Source organism: Malus domestica, chromosome 16 (assembly GCF_042453785.1).
Source record: "Malus domestica chromosome 16, GDT2T_hap1".
NCBI classification, from domain to species: Eukaryota; Viridiplantae; Streptophyta; class Magnoliopsida; order Rosales; family Rosaceae; genus Malus; species Malus domestica.
This window is the reverse complement of record NC_091676.1, coordinates 32,771,189-32,789,489: the sequence shown is the minus strand read 5'-3', so window position 1 is coordinate 32,789,489 and position 18,301 is coordinate 32,771,189. Positions and strand designations below refer to the sequence as shown.

The window sequence follows — 18,301 nt, the reverse complement described above, 5'->3', positions numbered from 1 at the left end:
CTTCAGTTTGATAAATAGTTCAGTTTACTTTGGTAAAAAAGTGTGGTTTTCTAGTCACTTTGATAAATAGTTCAGTTTATTTTGGTAAAAAAAGTGTGGTTTTTTACTTTAGTTTGATAAATAGTTCAGTTTGTTTTGATTAAAAAGTGTGGTTTTCTACTTCAGTTTGATAAATAGTTCAGTTAGCTAAATGGTTTAGTTTGATAAATAGTTCAGTTTGCAAAATAGTTCTGTTTGATAAATAGTTCAGTTTGTTTTGGTAAAAAAATATGGTTTTCTAGTTTACTTTAATAAATAGTTTAGTTTGCTAAGTTGTTCAGTTTGATAAATAGTTCAGTTTGCTAAATAGTTCAGTTTGATAAATAGTTCAGTTTGCTAAATAGTTCAGTTTGCTTTGGTAAAAAAGTGTGGTTTTCTAGTTCACTTTGATAAATAATTCAGTTTGTTTTGGTTAAAAGTGTGGTTTTCTAGTTCACTTTGATAAATAATTCAGTTTGTTTTGGTTAAAAGTGTGGTTTTCTAGTTCACTTTGATAAATAGTGCAGTTTGCTTTGGTAAAAAATAGTTGTAATAATTAAACTATGTTTATTCTTACAGATGGACGGAACAAAGAAACCAAGAATAAAGACTTTCGCTGTAAAGAGTCCACGTAAGAAAGAGAGTAAAAGACCTGCAACTTCTTATGTTCAATACAGATGCAACGTTTTCGGGTTTGCAAATGCAATGTAATTGTACAAACTAATGCTTCAACAACGCCAAGATGTCATCAATCATTTGGCCGAGACACCATTTTGGAGTCTGATCAAGTTCTACATGGATGATGAAATTGTTGCAACGGACAGAAAAAAGAAGTCTGGTATGGATCTGATCAAGATCATACAATGCTATGACTCCAAGCAACAAAAGTTCAAATTCGGAGATCATGAGCCAAAAGCAATAACAAGTGAAGATGTCGTTGAAATATTTGGATTGAACAACCAAGGGGTTGAACTACCAAACACAGACAAATCCACAAAGAACATGAAGGACAGCTTTGTCAAAGCATACTTTGCAAAGCAAAAAATAGGGAAAAAAAATGACATTGTTGAAGCATACCAAAAATTAGTCCAAGACAAAACTCCTGAAGGGGCAAAAGCTACTGCTTCAATTATATGTGTGCATCTGCTACAATCACTGTTATTTGCAACATTTGGAACTTACATAGCATGGAGCTTCATAACAATTTGTGGAGCTTTGGACCAAATCAGCAAATACAACTGGGCAAAAGGAGTGACAGACTACTTGTTCAAGAGGATTAACAAATCGAAGAAAAAGAGGAAAAATGGAGAAGAATCAGCAACAATAAACGGATGCACTGCCCTTATTTTGGTAAGAAATAAGAACTATATTTAAAAAACATGAATTATGTCTTATAAATTACACAAGAAAGTAATTCAAAGTTCTTATTTCATGCAGTATTGGATTTGTCTTCACACCAATCTTTTGGAGACAATAAGTGGGCGAGAAAACATGATTCCTGCCATTGGAAGATGGGACATAACGAAAATCCACAAAGCAATCAGAGACATTCGAGTTGAAGAAATTGAGGTAAGGACAAATAATAAAAGTATTTCAATAAACAATATATTTTTGCACTTTACAGTTTCATAACATAGTGATCCTTACAGTTTAAAGTTTCAGAAGTGTCATTTATATAAAACAGATCCAGCAATAGTGTCATTTATATAAAACAGAAATAGTGTCAAAAAGAAAAGTGTATTTCAATAAATAGTAACATATATTACTCTATTACGCAAACTAGTGTGATTCTCTTTTAATAATTTGTACATTCAGTAAATAGTTTGCGTTTTTTAAAGTTTAATAAACAATGTTTACAAAACAATGACATTATTATGTAATTTAACAACTATTTAATGTGTCACTGTGCAGATTAGTGGTCGTATTCCTTGTGTTGAACCAAATGAGTCGATTGGTCGTGGTATTCCTTGTTCTGAAGAACCAACAGAGGAGCATTCCAACATAAACCAAGAAGAATGTAATGACATTCCTTATCCTGAACAAAATAATGAGTCTTCCAAGAAAAAGGAAAATAAGACAACGGGAAGGAAAAGGAAGAGAACTGAAGTTAGAGTTGAAGAAGATCAAAGCATCACCATCACTGAAGCTTAGTTACAGTTTGATCAACTATACCAAGAAGAATTGATGAAATTTGATGCAATTTATCAAAAGGACCATCGGGATTGATAACACATTAGGTGTGGAAGATTTTGAAAAGTTTAAAAATGTGCGAGCATGGATCAAAAGAGGTATCTAGTCCTCAGTCACATGATGATATATGCACTCGACAACCTACACACAGATTCAATTGTAATGAATCAAACAACTAGAGCCCTCAACAGAAACATTAAAAAGCTTCTGCAAGAACGACATGAGGACAAGCAGAAGATTAGTTCAATGAATTTTGAAATGATACAGTTGCAATTAAAGAACACAGCAGCTTCTATGAAAGTAAATAAACTTCTGGATGAAATTGGAAGTTTGAAGAAGAAGCTACTGGAAAATCAAGCAATAGTACCAGATCTAAATGCTTCAACCAATGAAGATCCAGAGGAGGATGAACCACCTAAAGAAGATCCAGATAATGATAATCAAGTTGAAGAGCATACACATGATAAGGATACTGCTACTGAGGATCCAGTTCAAGAGAATGCAACTGAAAATGATGTGGCTATGGAGGATCCAAAACAAAGGCATGCAACTGATCATGATCCAGATGAAAATAAGGAGGATCAAGCTGAGGAGGATCAAGAACATGAAGGAAAAGATACTGCCACTGCAAAAGGAACCTTCGGAGTTCAACAAGATGTTCAAATACAGACTCCAACTATCAAGGATCCTGAAAAGCAAGGAAAAAAGACTGCCAACAAGATGTTCAATTTCTTTTTTTGTTGTTTTTTTTGTTTTTTATGTTTTTTTTTTTTTTTGTTTTGGCAGAGAGAAAAAATAAAAGCATTTTACAAAGATTTCAAAGGAGACAGCAAACTCACAATAGATATTCAAAGATGCTTAACTTGCGCACAACAAAAGGAGGACTCGTAAGTACAAACAACAAGTTGATCTCTATATTTTTCAATCAAATTTATACATTCAAACACGTAAGAAGGACCATGAAAATCATATATACAAACACAAGACTCATACTTGAAAAAATAGTTTGCAGTTTGCAAAATAATGTCATAAGAAGTTTAAGAAATAGTTGATTTTTCACTCTTTACACTTTACAAAACAGTACTACAAATCAACAAATAGTTCATTTTTTCAGTAATTATATGTCATCTAACTACAAATATATGGAAATGAGACAGAAAACAAAATCATTCTAAGAAAATATACTATAAATTTAGACTTAGTGTCGTAATATAGTTTCAGATATAGTTCCAGTTTGCATAACAGTGTTACGAACAAGAAATAGTTTCATTTTTTACTTTTAATATGTCATCGAATGTTATAATATGATCTCATTATCTGTCATACTTTTTTGTTTTTCCAAAAAAAAATACATATTGGATTGTGGCATATTTGTCATTCAATTTGCAAACTAAGTAAAATTAATAAATGTGTATTTTTCAATCAAATTTGTACATTCAAACACATAAGAAGGACCATGAAAATAATATATACAAACACACAAGACTCATACTTGAAAAAATAGTTTGCAGTTTGCAAAATAATGTCATAAGAAGTTTCAAAAATAGTTGATTTTTCACTCTTTACACTTTACGAAACAGTATTAAAATCACACAAATAGTTCATTTTTTCAGTAATTATATGTCATCTAACTACAAATATATGGAAATGAGACAGAAAACAAAATCATTCTAGGAAAATATACTATAAATTTAGACTTTGCAAAATAGTGTCATAATATAGTTTCAAATATAATTCCAGTTTGCATAACAGTGTTACGAACAAGAAATAGTTTTATTTTTTACTTTTAATATGTCATCGAATGTTATAATATGATCTCATTATCTGTCATACTTATTTGTTTTTCCAAAAAAAAAATGCATATTGGATTGTGGCATATTTGTCATTCAATTTGCAAACTAAGTAAAATTAATAAATGTGTATTTTTCAATCAAATTTGTACATTCAAACACATAAGAAGGACCATGAAAATCATATATACAAACACAAGACTTATACTTGAAAAAATAGTTTGCAGTTTGCAAAATAATGTCATAAAAAGTTTCAGAAATAGTTGATTTTTCACTCTTTACACTTTACGAAACAGTATTACAAATCAACAAATAGTTCATTTTGTCAGTAATTATATGTCATCTAACTACAAATATATGGAAATGAGATAGAAAACAAAATCATTCTAGGAAAATATACTATAAATTTAGACTTTGCAAAATAGTGTCATAATATAGTTTCAGATATAGTTCCAGTTTGCATAACAGTGTTACGAACAAGAAATAGTTTCATTTTCACTTTTAATATGTCATCGAATGCTATAATATGATCTCATTATCTGTCATACTTATTTGTTTTTCCAAAAAAACAAATGCATATTAGATTGTGGCATATTTGTCATTCAATTTGCAAACCAAGTAAGATTAACAAATGTGTATTTTTCAATCAAATTTATACATTCAAACACGTAAGAAGGACCATGAAAATCATATATACAAACACAAGACTCATACTTGAAAAATAGTATGCAGTTTGCAAAATAATGTCATAAGAAGTTTCAGAAATAGTTGATTTTTCACTCTTTACACTTTACAAAACAGTATTACAAATCAACAAATAGTCCATTTTTTCAGTAATTATATGTCATCTAACTACAAATATATGGAAATGAGATAGAAAACAAAATTATTCTAGGAAAATATACTATGAATTTAGACTTTGCAAAATAGTGTCATAATATAGTTTCAGATATAGTTCCAGTTTGTATAACAGTGTTACGAACAAGAAATAGTTTCATTTTCACTTTTAATATGTCATCGAATGTTATAATATGATCTCATTATCTGTCATACTTATTTGTTTTTCCAAAAAAAAATGTAGATTGGATTGTGGCATATTTGTCATTCAATTTGCAACCCAAGAAGTATTTGCCAAAAGAGTTTAAATTACAACTACACTTGTGAATCACGAGAATAGTTATGCAAATGGACTAAAGAAGATACTTGAAGACAGAAGACAACAAAATAAACATGGTCAATATGATGACATTCCTGATGAGGATTTTATTACATTAGCTTGAGTTTTACAAATTACGTTTTATATCAATGTACATCTACATACAAAACCCCGAGCTCAGGTGGGCTTGTATGATGGTGCCCATCCCATACTTGCGTACGTTTTATAATTTTTTTTCCCTAGGGGGCCTAAAACCATTACTCATCTAAAGAAACCATATAAAAATGAAAAAGAAGTTTAGTATGAAGCCAATCAACTTCACATACCTAATTCTTTGAGTTATAACTTATAAGAATGAGAACTATACTAAAAAATTTCACATGCTTACATTTTGACACTTCCTTTTTTGTTAAAGTTCCCTTTTATTATCCAAAGAATATAGTTACCAAATTAGATAAATTTATGCAAAATAAAAAACTAGATAACTTAAACTGTTTCTGAAATACATGTACACACTATATCTAAAAAATGAAAAATAACAGCTTTTTTTTTTTTTTCAATTCCAAATCAACACCCAAATTTCCCATCCTTCACGCATAATTAACGTCCAGCAAAAATCATCATTTCACTCTCACGCTAACTTCACTTTCTCTCCCTAACACCAACTCCCATTTTCACGCACAGATAAGCCATTCACGATGAAGAAACTACATGCACTATAAAAAAAACTAGAAACCCAACCCCCAGCCCCCAGCTCAAATCATTAATCCTCATTTCCCGATTTCGTACATCATTCCAGTTCTTTTACGGACGAATTCACGCAAATTTCAACTTCGATGAGCAACTTGGTCGCAAAAATACCCAGAAAATAAACAAAATGTAACAATCTTACAATTTTTCTCAACATGTTTCACAAAATCATACGGTTCATTATTTATATAACAAACATCTACTGGAATCAAACATATAGAATAACATGCATCAACTTAAACAAAACCCAGATTATACTATTTGCTTAAATTTATTTTGTTATTTACTATCAGTACGAATCCATCACAGATCCACCCAAAAAAATACTATTTACTAGCTAATCGTTCAATATATAAACATACCTTATGCTATTACACGAACTAGTGTGATTCTTTGTTTGTAATTTTTACATTTGAGTAAAATAGTTCACGATTTTTAAGTTTAATAAACATTATTTACGAAATAGTTTACAATTTGCTTCATTTGTAAATAGAAGTGAAAAATACAGAAATAGTAAAAACTGGGATGCATTCACGAACAAGTAGTATAAACATATATTACGCTATTGCATGAACTAGTGTGATTGCTTGTTAATAATTTGTACATTCAGTAAATAGTTTGTGTTTTTTAAAGTTTAATAAACAGTGTTTACAAAACAGTTTACAATTGCTTCATTTATAAATAGAATTGCAATTTTTCCAAATCTTACACATAATACACCTCCTATTGTACATTTTTATTTCTAATTTATTTAGTTATATGAATCTTATAAAGATTTATGCAGTTATAAAAATGTTTTTTATTTCCATAAATAATAATTCACCTTGGTATGTTTCAAATATAATTGTGTACTCATACTGATTTTTATTTGTTTACGATCAAGTTGCATTCTAATAAAAACTATATTGACAGATGGTTTCAGTTAGAATAACTGTACAAATGTCAAACTCAACCAAAGCCAATATCAAAATGATATCCAAAACAACAAAGAGGACAGAACAAAGGAAAATGCTTGGAAAAATAGAAAACAAATCACGTACGAAGAAGGAGACAATTCATCTACAGATTGACACCACTACTGAAGAAGAAGTTGGAGAACCAATGCAAATTGCAAAGAAAAAGGTGCAAAAAAAAACAACCACTACAAAGGCAGAGGAAGAGGGAGACACAACCTAAAGAACAAAACAATTGTGAATCAAGGATGCAGAAGAAAAGATGTCAAACACTCCAACCACCAACAGCAATCAAGAGAAAGAAAAAGAAAAATGACAAACCAGTTCCAAAGAAAAAGAAAAAAGAAAATGCCAAACCAGTTTCAGAATCAAACAAGCAACAAGTTGAAGAAGCAATAGTGCAAAAAGAGGCAATACAACAAACAAATAAACGTAGTGGCAGAATTGACACATTACCGGACAAAAATATTTCACCAATGGCAAAAGAAAGAGAACAAGAAACAGATATTGAAGCTCTAAAAAGCAACAATGCTCTCAACAAGAATGATCTACAAGTCAAAAAGCAAACATTAAGCCAAAAAGCAACAAAGCCAACGACAAAAAACAGAAAGAAAGTCTTGGGTGAAATTCCATCATTCAACCTGGATTTAAAAGATGAGCCTTCTTCACAACTGGATGACCTTCCAGCAACAAATCACATAGACAACAGTGTGAATTGGACACAACTTCAAGTGTACAAGATGCTGAAACCAGATGATAGAAGAAAAATAACTTAATTCTGGTCAATAGACAACAGGTAAGTAATACAAAACAAAACTCTTAACTGAAGTTTTTTTACACACTCCCATAACTTTATAAGCACAAACGAATTATTGTATAACTAATATTTTTGCACTGTCCTGCAGCGATGAATACTGGACGGCTGAAACTATAGATTTCAACTATTACAGAATAATGGTGTTGAAAGAAGACCTGCACAGTTTGATGGCAAATGGACCTACATCAACTCAGATTGTTGATTCTTTCTGCTACCTGAAAAGAGAAAAAGAGAATATCACGAAACAAAAGAACTTCTATGTCTCCACAACAATCTTTGTGAGTAAACAAAACAACTAATATTCTGCAAAAAATTATTTACATATACATATAAAAATTAGAACAATTAATCTGTAATTATGATGTTTGATGATTTTCATTTTCAATAGCACAACATCAATGAACAAAGCATTGAAACAACTCTGCAAAACAAGGAAATGCTCTACAACCAATTGATGGACCAATATGGAAAAATATCAAAGATTTTCTTCCCATTGTTTCATCACAACCATTTCTCCTTGGTAGTTTTGGACACAAAAAATGCAGAAATGATTCACTACAATTCTCTTCGACAAAGCACAACAGATGAAGATCTGGACTTTGATTGCTACTGAGAAAATGCAGAAATAGTGGTAAGCAAAAATGCACAACCAAAAACTCTGTCATATTTATAGAAAACAAGCATCTTATTATTACATTATAAATTTTTGCAAGGCCACTTTGTTCAATATTGGCTCGATAAAGCAAGAAAATCAACAAGCAATTCAAATGTTATGGATTCAACTCAAGCCACAATGAAGAAAATCAATTCCATCAAAAGTGACTTTGAATTCTAAGTCAAAGAAGACAGAACCTGTGCACAACAAAAACCAACATTGTACGTTATAAAATTAAAAGCATTTTAGTTATATATATGTATAGTTTGTGCTTACTGCAGTTTCAGAAACAATATGAATAATTTGATATAGTTATAGAAATAGTTTGTACCACACACTTCATTTCATTTTAATACTCATAATCATTCCATGAATTTCTTTGTAAATCAGATTAGATTGCGGCTTATACATGATGGGCTTCATTGACCAACTATCAACTAACCGGAAGGTTCAAGGACGTATCAAGATTATCAAGTAATGAAAGCAAGGAAAGATATCATCATGGATTTGATGAACCATGATTTCAGCTGGACAAAGGAACAAGAAGCATATATCAAAATCTCACAACAACTCACAAGCATTGGACATTAGAATAAAAAATAAAAAATACGCATTATATGTAATTTTGATGTGGATGTACTTTTTAAGGTTCAAGATAAAAATCTGAGAGATGGTGAAAAGTATTGGTCTAACTGAAGCAATACTTACATGTTCAAGCTTACTTTTGCTATGATTTACAAATGGCATTGTCAAACATGTTTGACACAACTCTATATATATAAATAAATATATATATATATATATATGTTTCATGACTTAATCTAAATTTTAATCTATTTTGATAAATAGTTCAGTTTGCTTTGTTAAAAAGTGTGGGTTTCTAGTTCAGTTTGATAAATAGTTCAGTTTGCTAAATAGTTCAGTTTCCTTTGATAAAAAAATGGTTTTCTAGTTCACTATCATAAATAATTCATTTTGATATATAGTTCAGTTTGCTTTGGTAACAAAGTGTGGTTTTCTACTTCACTTTCATAAGTAGTGTGGTTTTTTTTCATTTTCTCTTACCTAAAATGGAATATTAACTAGATCAATAATGAAAACCAACATACTTGCCTCCTACAAAATGCAACACACAAACTTACATACAACCTACAAAACTAATATTGAAACCACAAAGCCATAAACGTAGATATGTATTCACTGTTTATCAAACTCAACTATTTATCAAACTGAACTATTTATCAAACTCAACATACTGTTTCGTAAAACTGGAAATACTAAAACATTGAATTCATATTTATTACTTGAACATAATTCCAAATCAATAATTACATACTCCCAAACACCAATTGAAACAAAATAAAAAAAAAATTATCCAAAATGAAAATCTGTTACATATCACTAAAAACTCCCATCTCTCAAAACAAAAAAGAAAAAAAATCAACTCTCTTGTATAATAACTTTACATGAAACCTTGTTATGTCCCGAACGACCACACCTACTACAAGTGACAGTCTTCTTACTCGCATTAATTTCCCCAGCAGATTTGATCCTAGTTTTCTTTGGTCTTCCAGATGGAATCTTTGTAATTGGAGGCCTCACACCATTTATGATAGTATCAACATTCGGCTTTTCCAAATCTGAAAATTGATGCATGACAAATTGATATGTGTTCCGATAAAAGCTTGTTTTCCAGTAATCATCAACATAATCAAAAACATCACGATTATCATGTTGCAACACCTGCAAAGCATGAGAACATGGGAAACAATTATGCTGCCATTGCACACAAGAACATGTCCTACCATCCAGACAAACAACAAACCGATTCCACTCCGTCCTAACTTCAAAAACATCTGCATCAGAACGACTAATCCTCCAATGCATGCCCTCCTTCAACATCAACTTCATCTCATTTTCTTTCTTTGGACACAAAATCGTATGAATATTCTGACCAAATATTCTTTTCTCAGCCATACTACCCATCAACCGAACTCTAATGTCTTCAAGAATATCCATAAGTGGCATACACTGACTATTCGACACCATGGCGTTAAAAGATTCTGAAAGTGCATTGCTCATCGATCCCCATCTCTTACCAGGAAAATGGGCAATAGCATAGTTCTCTTTTGGCAAATCACACAAAAAATTCTTCACATGCCCTTGCCCATTATCCTTGAATTCAACCATGCAATCATCAAAATCAGATGGGGTACATGCGTACGCACAATTTGCCAACAGATTCATCATTTTCTTCTTTAGTCCTTCACCAACAGCCTTTGGAAATAAAGTACTCACATTCTGTTTCAAATGAACAATACAAAATGAATGTGGACACTCGGGAAAGAATTCTCGAATGCTCTTCAAAATACCATCATGTCTATCCTACATAAATGTGATCACCCTGAAGGATTATTTTGTGAAAACATGTTCATTTAAACAACATCATATAGCATGCAATTAACAATTAAAGGCGGAATCATGCTAGCATGCACTTAAAAACAAAACATTAACCAAGAAATTCAAAGCCTAGTAGATTGGTGAACCAAAACTCAACTCAAAACAAAGTGAGTTGAAATTGTACCTTTGTAGATTCCTCTTTGCATAAGCAAAGGCTAATCACCCAAAGAGAGGGCCTTCATTCCTTACATCTTAAATCTATGGATTTGGATGGAAGAATAGGTTTTTCCAAGTTCCCAAAATTGAGAACCTCTAAGTCTCTTCACCAATGAGAGATTGGAGAAGAAATGAGTGACCTTGGAGTAGTGGGATTGCAAGATGCACCCCCAAGGTGGCCGGCCTCTTTAGAGAGAAATGGAGAGACAAGTTCTCACCAATTTTCTCCAAAACAAACCCTTATGAATTTTGGCTATAAAATCATATTTATACCTTTATTCATTTGAGTGGCAAACTTGTAAATAAGTTCAAGTTCACTACCCTAAACATCATGGCCGGCCTTGGGGTATTTTTGGATTGTTTGGGCCTTTGTGAATCATTATTCATTAAGTTGTCATACAACTTAAGTTAATGGGCTTGACGTTCGAAGCCCATTGGGCCTTAAGGTCCAAAACTATCCCGAGGTCTTTAACGAACTTATTCGTTTGATTAATTAACATATTAATTAATCTTTGCCATAAATAAATGATTAAACCATTTAATCATTCTTACTCATCTCCATTGTTTCTTCAATCTCCTCCTTACACGGTGTGCGATCCATTAGGTTCCTTTTAGCGAGGCAGTGGGCGATTAAAACCATTTTACATCGATTGTGAATTGAAACTTACTTTCAATTCTCCCTTTAGTGATTACACACGTTTAGGGCTTCCACAAACCATGAGTGACACCTTGCAGCATATCATGGTTACCCAAGCTAATCAGAAGAGGTAGAGAAAACCTATTCAGTTTGGGATTACAAATGCGATACGGTCTTTCTCTAATACAATACTCTTGACCACATTGTTTGGTTTGATAGTTTATTTATTCATGTCTACTATCCAATGTGATTCGTGTGCTTATATGATTACCTTGAATGTGATTTGGAACGTTTTTCCTAAATCTCATTCATACTTTGGCCAAAGATTCTTAATCATATCATAGAGTATTCTCCCTCAAACAGTTTGAAGGTTAGAGATCCCTTGTTGCGCATTCACTTGCCTCCATGACTAAGTGGCTTAATCCCAACGATGCCGTGGACACTCCAATGGAATGACGTTTGACATAATCAAAGATCAAGGACTTAACCACAAGACAACTGTGATGCCTCAGGTCAAATGACTACTTTGCATTATCCCAACCATGAGTTCTCATGTGACATGAGTATGAGAACTCTTCGTTGATCGCGTTCAGTGAACTCATTCTCTACTGAGCACCTACGTACTTGTCTTGATGTCACACACACCAATGACTCGAGACTAGTCACTCTCCCTGAGAGAAGACATAGCACGTACCGATCTTGACCGACCGTCAATGCCCAATTGGCAATCCTATGATCAGGAACATTTAGGATGTGTCTACAAAAGAATGGTCTCATGAATCTAACTTCATTAGATTACATTCTCCCAATCACATATTCCTTGGACTTTATCGTTTAAGCATATAACATTTATATGAGACGACTCAAACAATAATCTTTGCCTTTTATAGTTAAACTAGATTAGTTTAACATGTGAAATGTCCGTAAAGTATCATCATATGATTGGATTTAGGGCACATTTCCAACAATCTCCCACTTGCACTAGAGCCAATCAGCTTGGTCATCAGTGATGATACCTCTTCTGTAGTCATTTCATAAATGGCTGAGTAGTAGGCCTAGGCAATGGATATCTATATGTTATCCATAGAAGCAACCTTGAGAATAACGACGTCACCATTATACATGATTCTCAATCATGTGGTTCAGTCTCTCATTTGAGTTCGGACCTTGATGAGACCTTGATTCCCTGGCTTGAGCTATCGCCCCATTAGTGTCATACACTTTCTGGTTGGAACCGAATAGAGAGTTCATAAATGAACTTTCCCATCCAAACAACATTGTTGTAAACTTCTATATGGCAATATATTTTGCATTCATAATGGAACACACTAAAGTCATTACTTTAATGTTTCCATCCAAATATCTCTTTAGTCATAATAAAGAGATATTTGATTATCTCTTCATTCATAATGAAGAAACATCCAATGATGGATTAGATTCATAATCTAATACATTTACGCTTCCATTACGTTACTCTAATTCTTCCTCGATCTTTGAGGAATTTATCCTTTAGTATTTCTTAAATACTTAAGGACTCACTTGACAGTTGCCATGGTTCTGATCCTGGGCTTGCACTGATATCGTCTTGTACCGTTCTAGGTACAACTCATATCAATGTTTTTCATACAATATGAAATACATAAATCACCTTTGTGCGTATGCATAAAGGATTGTATTTACGCATGATTTCTTTGGGAGTCAAAGGGTACGTTCCCTTTGAGAAGAGCAACTTGCTAGTCTCACTAGACTCGTCCTTCTAATTGAAGTTTATCATCATATGAGAAACTTCCTAGCATCTTTTGTCTATTATTAGGGATTGATATAATCAAAATTATATCTTGAAATCTATCATTATAGATTTACTTCCCATGTTTATAGACTATGTCTCCCATATACATTCTATCGTTTATAGAATGTTTAAAGTCATAACTTTAACGAAGAAGTATTCTTTTCATTTCCAAAATTAATATATCATATATACATTCATATATATCACATATATATATATATATATATATACAAATTTAGGAATATGATTAACTCCCACTAATCTTTTGTAAACCTAGTAAACAAAAGATTCATTTACATCTTTATGAGAAAGCAAACGATTTGACCTTTCTCTCATAAGACGCTTATAGCTCCCACTAGCTTGCTAAGATCCGTGATGGATGGATCTCTACAACTTACATGTCTTGTGATTCATAGTTTTAGACATATATTATCAAGACTATCTTAATAATGGTTTCGGAAACCTATATTATGTCCAAACATTGAATCACCATTTAATTGTAGCTAGCAATCTTCGAATTAATTGAAACTAAGACTACGTCAAAAATGGTTCCTTCAAAGTCAACCATTCTCTTTGATTGTAGTCACCTTAAGCTACCAATTAGCTTATGAAGGTTTCATTATTTCGGGTCAAATGGTACTTTACCATTTCCTTGAGTATATATCATATATATACACTCATTGTAGTCATAAGGTTTTTCATTCTTAGTTCTTTCGAATTAAGAGGTGCAACTCTATGACATAGTCATAAAGTTCAAACCATTCAACTGAGACGGTTTATAAATCCTTCTCGACTACCTTGGAGCTTTTGGTATAGGAACTAGGTTGTTATATTTGTTGATTATTATCTTGTCTCTCAAAGAACCATTCTTTGAGTTCTATCCCTTGTTCATTTGCTCTTAGGCAAATCACATTGTAGGATTACAATGAACTACCCAACAAAACAACATTTGTTAGTTGGTTTATAGAAGCGATATCCAAAAGTTAATTTAAGGATATCCCACAAGATTGTTATCAAACAAATATTGTTTATTAGCTCACAACCCCAAATCTTAACATGTTTTAAGATTTGTCTTTCTTTCCAACTACATCTTATGGAGTCATGAAAATATTGGAAGATCTTCTCATTGACAATCATATTGTTTTAGAAGTATATATCCTATATATGGGTAATAGATAACATCTAACGAACTAAATCTTATTCGAGTTCGTTCTTCTCCTAATGGAGAATTACATTATCTTATGATGCTTATTTCCTTGATATCTTTCAAGGAAACTGTTCTAAAGTGTTACCTTATCTTGGATCAAATCTAAGGAGGTAAATACTTTAGACGTCTTACTCATCAACTTACATTTCTTGAATTCTTTGAAACCTTTTACAAAGTATTCGAACTTGTGTTTATTCAAAATAAACTATAGTCCAACCGAGAGTGATCTTCGGTGAATGTCATATAACATGAGTAGTATTATGTTTGTGGACAAGTGCCACTAACATCTAAGTGAATTAACCTCAACAACTTTGTGATTCTTTCTTCTTTCCAAAAGAATAAAGATTCGAACATTTCGCCTCTATACAATTTTAACAAGAAGGTATTGGATCCGGATCTAACGATCCAAAGCGTCCATCTATGACCAACTCGTAATTTATGTTTTAGAGGTATCACAACTTTAGTTGGGATTAGTCACTACCTTGCAACCTTTTGGGTTTTAAGCATAATTATTTTCTAAACAGTTAACACTACCATATTATCTCTACTATAGAGATAATTAATTAGATTACAATAATCTAATCATTCATTAATAAAGAACAATGTTTTGTCAAACAAAACATTTATCCATTTCACATAGTGACGGAATTTAGTTCCTTAAAATTGGAATATAAAGACAATCTACGTTTTTCCAATTTCTTTGGTAGTTCATATGAGGAAGTAAGTACCATCTGCTTTCGCAGAGATCTATATTTGATTCACGTTTTGAATGTGAAGTACTTTCTCTTCTCTCATTAATTTTCTACTTCTTATTAGCTACACTTTTACAACGATTGTAAAACATAGTTACTAATACGGAATCAAGCATTCAAGTAGAAGAACCAACTGTTTTGAACTATTCAAGAACAATTTACAACACCTTCGAAAGGTGTGTTCTTGACACTTGCAAGACATTTCTTGCAAATACCCCTTCCAATGTCCATCCTTTCATAAAGAAAGTTTGTTCCCTTGGAGTTAATCTTATCTTCTTCATTTGACTTCTCCTTTGACTACAATAGTCATGGTCCCTAAACTCCCACTATCTCTCTTGAAACTTATTTCAATTGTGTTATACACATCAAACATTTTGGAGAGCATGTGGTTATTGTTCACTACATAGTTTACAATAAACTTAGTGAACCATAAGGATAGGGACACAAAGGTGAAGTCCTTGCCTAGTTTCCGTCTCGTTAAGTGGTTTATCACTTCAACACTCAATGATTCAAAATCATTATAAGTCCATGTTAATGGACTATTTTTGTCAACCAACTATTATGTTCTAAACATAATTACAAACCTTCAAGAGTTGTACAAGGCAACTCTCATTTCTTCATACAACAATTTGTAAGTGAAGAATCATGGCACATAAAGTGTCCATGCCTTTGTGCTTTCTTCTCAAGTTCTTTGTTCATTTAACAAAGAAACAAGCACTAGTGTTTGCATTGACTAAGGGTTGTTCAAAGCAACTTATTATTTCTACATACAACGATTTGTAAGTGAAGAACTAATAACACTAAAAGGTGTCCTTGTCATTATGCTAATCTTCGTAAGTTCCTTTGTTCATTTAACAAAGGATTAAGCATTGGTGGTTTGTGTTGTCCTCTTCATGATAGACTTATCTAACATGTTCTTTCAATGATACATTACCAATAGAACGATTTTGAGGATGAGACTACTTAGGTACATATACAATCCATTTTAGGACAATCTTTGGGATTGTGTTACCAAGTCCGGAAACTAAAGCATTCGGCTTTTCTTTGTCAAGTTTTGGATAGCGTTTGCAAATATATTGGTAAACAAATACATAACGAATATAAATTGATTGATTTTAAGCCATTTGATTCGGGTCTTTAAATCAAATAGCACCACCCACTATTTTTGGCAAATTCCATATCCCTCATTGGAATTCGAGAGTTTTGGATGAAACTCCTAGTAGGGTATGGGAGGCTCACTATTACCAAGCCCACCTCAGAAGAAAATCATATTGGCTAGCGTTAATAATAATGAGAGAGTACGCTTACTCATTTGCAACAACCTCTTGCAAATACCCATCTAGTTTGGCCTCTAGAGAATGATGCCTCAGAAGAATATCATATTGGCACCATTGCACTTAGTTAAGTCATTCCCACCATGCTAGTTCAAGTAGGGGTTCAAGAATGGCCTCAGAAGAATATCATATTGACCACACTCGTTGCCTACCTTTCACTTCATCATATGTGTATAGGCTTCTCCTGAATGTAAGCACATACTTTGCAACCCCAGAACTGGACGAATACGGTGTATGAGTCACAAACGATTGAAGCCTACCACGGTGGAAGGCCACGAAAGAGTGTTCAAAGCACTCTCACGCTTATCAACTTAATAAGGGTTTGGTTGAGGGTTTTAGGTCTCATCACACATAAACATACATTTTAATCTCTATTAAAACTATTTTGGTCCTATTACAACTATTGGTCCATATGATTGTTTTTAGTTGTATATAATACTCCCACTATGCTTATAAAATGGTTTTTAAAGCAAGAGTATATGATACTACTAACATAACCTTTGCATTCATTTGATGGACTATATAGTTGCCTTAGGGCCTTAGGATGATTATGAACCTTTGTTTAGATTCAACACGAGCCTTGTGTTGAATCTCGGTCTAGGAATGGTGATTGATTTTAGTTACGCGTTTAATCACATTAAGGCGTGTTGTCTTAGGGGCGTTGGACCCAACTACTTCATTTTCATGCATATCAAATAAAGCAAGAAAGAAGTACTTCAAAGTAAAGGTGAGCTTATGCTTATTACAACATTTGCATAAAACAAATTACTTTAAAGTAAAGAAGAGCTTATGCCCTTTTACAACATTTGATCAAATCAAATTACAACCAAAGTCTAATCTACACATTCCCATGGTTCAAACAAATGTGAAACGGCCTTTCACATAGCTCAATTATATTAGGCTTAGGTTCATAATCACCCTTTAATTAATTAACACTTTAACTAATTAAATTGAATGCAACATTTTCATTTGGTTTTTGTATCCATAAAATTGATTTAAATGGAGCTAAACAAAATGAAAATCCAATTCTCATTTAAAGAGACAAAACAATTTTGTTCTCTACCTAATTTGGGCCAATATGCAATAACCACAACTTTTGGGCCATAAAGCAATTAACCTCAACTTTTGGGCTATATTGCAAAACTTTTGGGGTCACTTTGTAAGAACACAAAAGTCCACTACTTCATGTAATTACACTAGAACCCAAAATTTAATCAATGCAAAAACTTCATTAAAGGAGCAAAACAATTTGTCCTTTAGCGTTTTTGGACCTAAACGTAAAAACGTAAATTTTTGGGCCAAAGTGCAAATACACAAAAGTATCAAAACTTTATGTAATTGCATAAAAGGCCCCAAAAGTACCCCCACTAGGGGGTGGCCGGTTTTGGAAGAGGATATGAGTGATGTGTGTGTTGATTTGTGAGTTTTAGACATAAAGCAACAAGTGGTGCAAGTGGTGTGTGTGAAAGGGAATTAATCCTTACACACCCATCACCATTTCCATCACCTTTCAAATAAATGTCTAATGCATTAAAACATTTGAAAAAACATAAAACATAAACTTTATGAAATAAATCAAAACTTTGAATCAAAACACAAACCTTTTTGTTCTTGGCAAAAATGTCAAGAACAATGAA

At 32.4% G+C, this 18,301-nt stretch overlaps 2 protein-coding genes across 2 annotated transcripts; one reads left to right on the top strand and one right to left on the bottom strand.

Annotated features, from left to right (window-relative positions):
* The first annotated feature begins 813 nt into the window (after positions 1-813).
* On the top strand, positions 814-2,286 carry LOC139193121 (uncharacterized). Its single transcript, XM_070816090.1, has 3 exons — positions 814-1,368; positions 1,456-1,587; positions 1,930-2,286. The coding sequence occupies exons 1-3, from the start codon at positions 814-816 to the stop codon at positions 2,167-2,169; spliced, it is 927 nt and encodes a 308-aa protein (XP_070672191.1). The 3' UTR covers positions 2,170-2,286.
* A 7,483-nt stretch (positions 2,287-9,769) lies between these two features.
* LOC103429933 (uncharacterized) lies at positions 9,770-10,579 on the bottom strand. Its single transcript, XM_008368064.2, has one exon. It carries the CDS (start codon positions 10,577-10,579, stop codon positions 9,770-9,772), a length of 810 nt encoding a protein of 269 aa, XP_008366286.2.
* Positions 10,580-18,301: the final 7,722 nt, after the last annotated feature.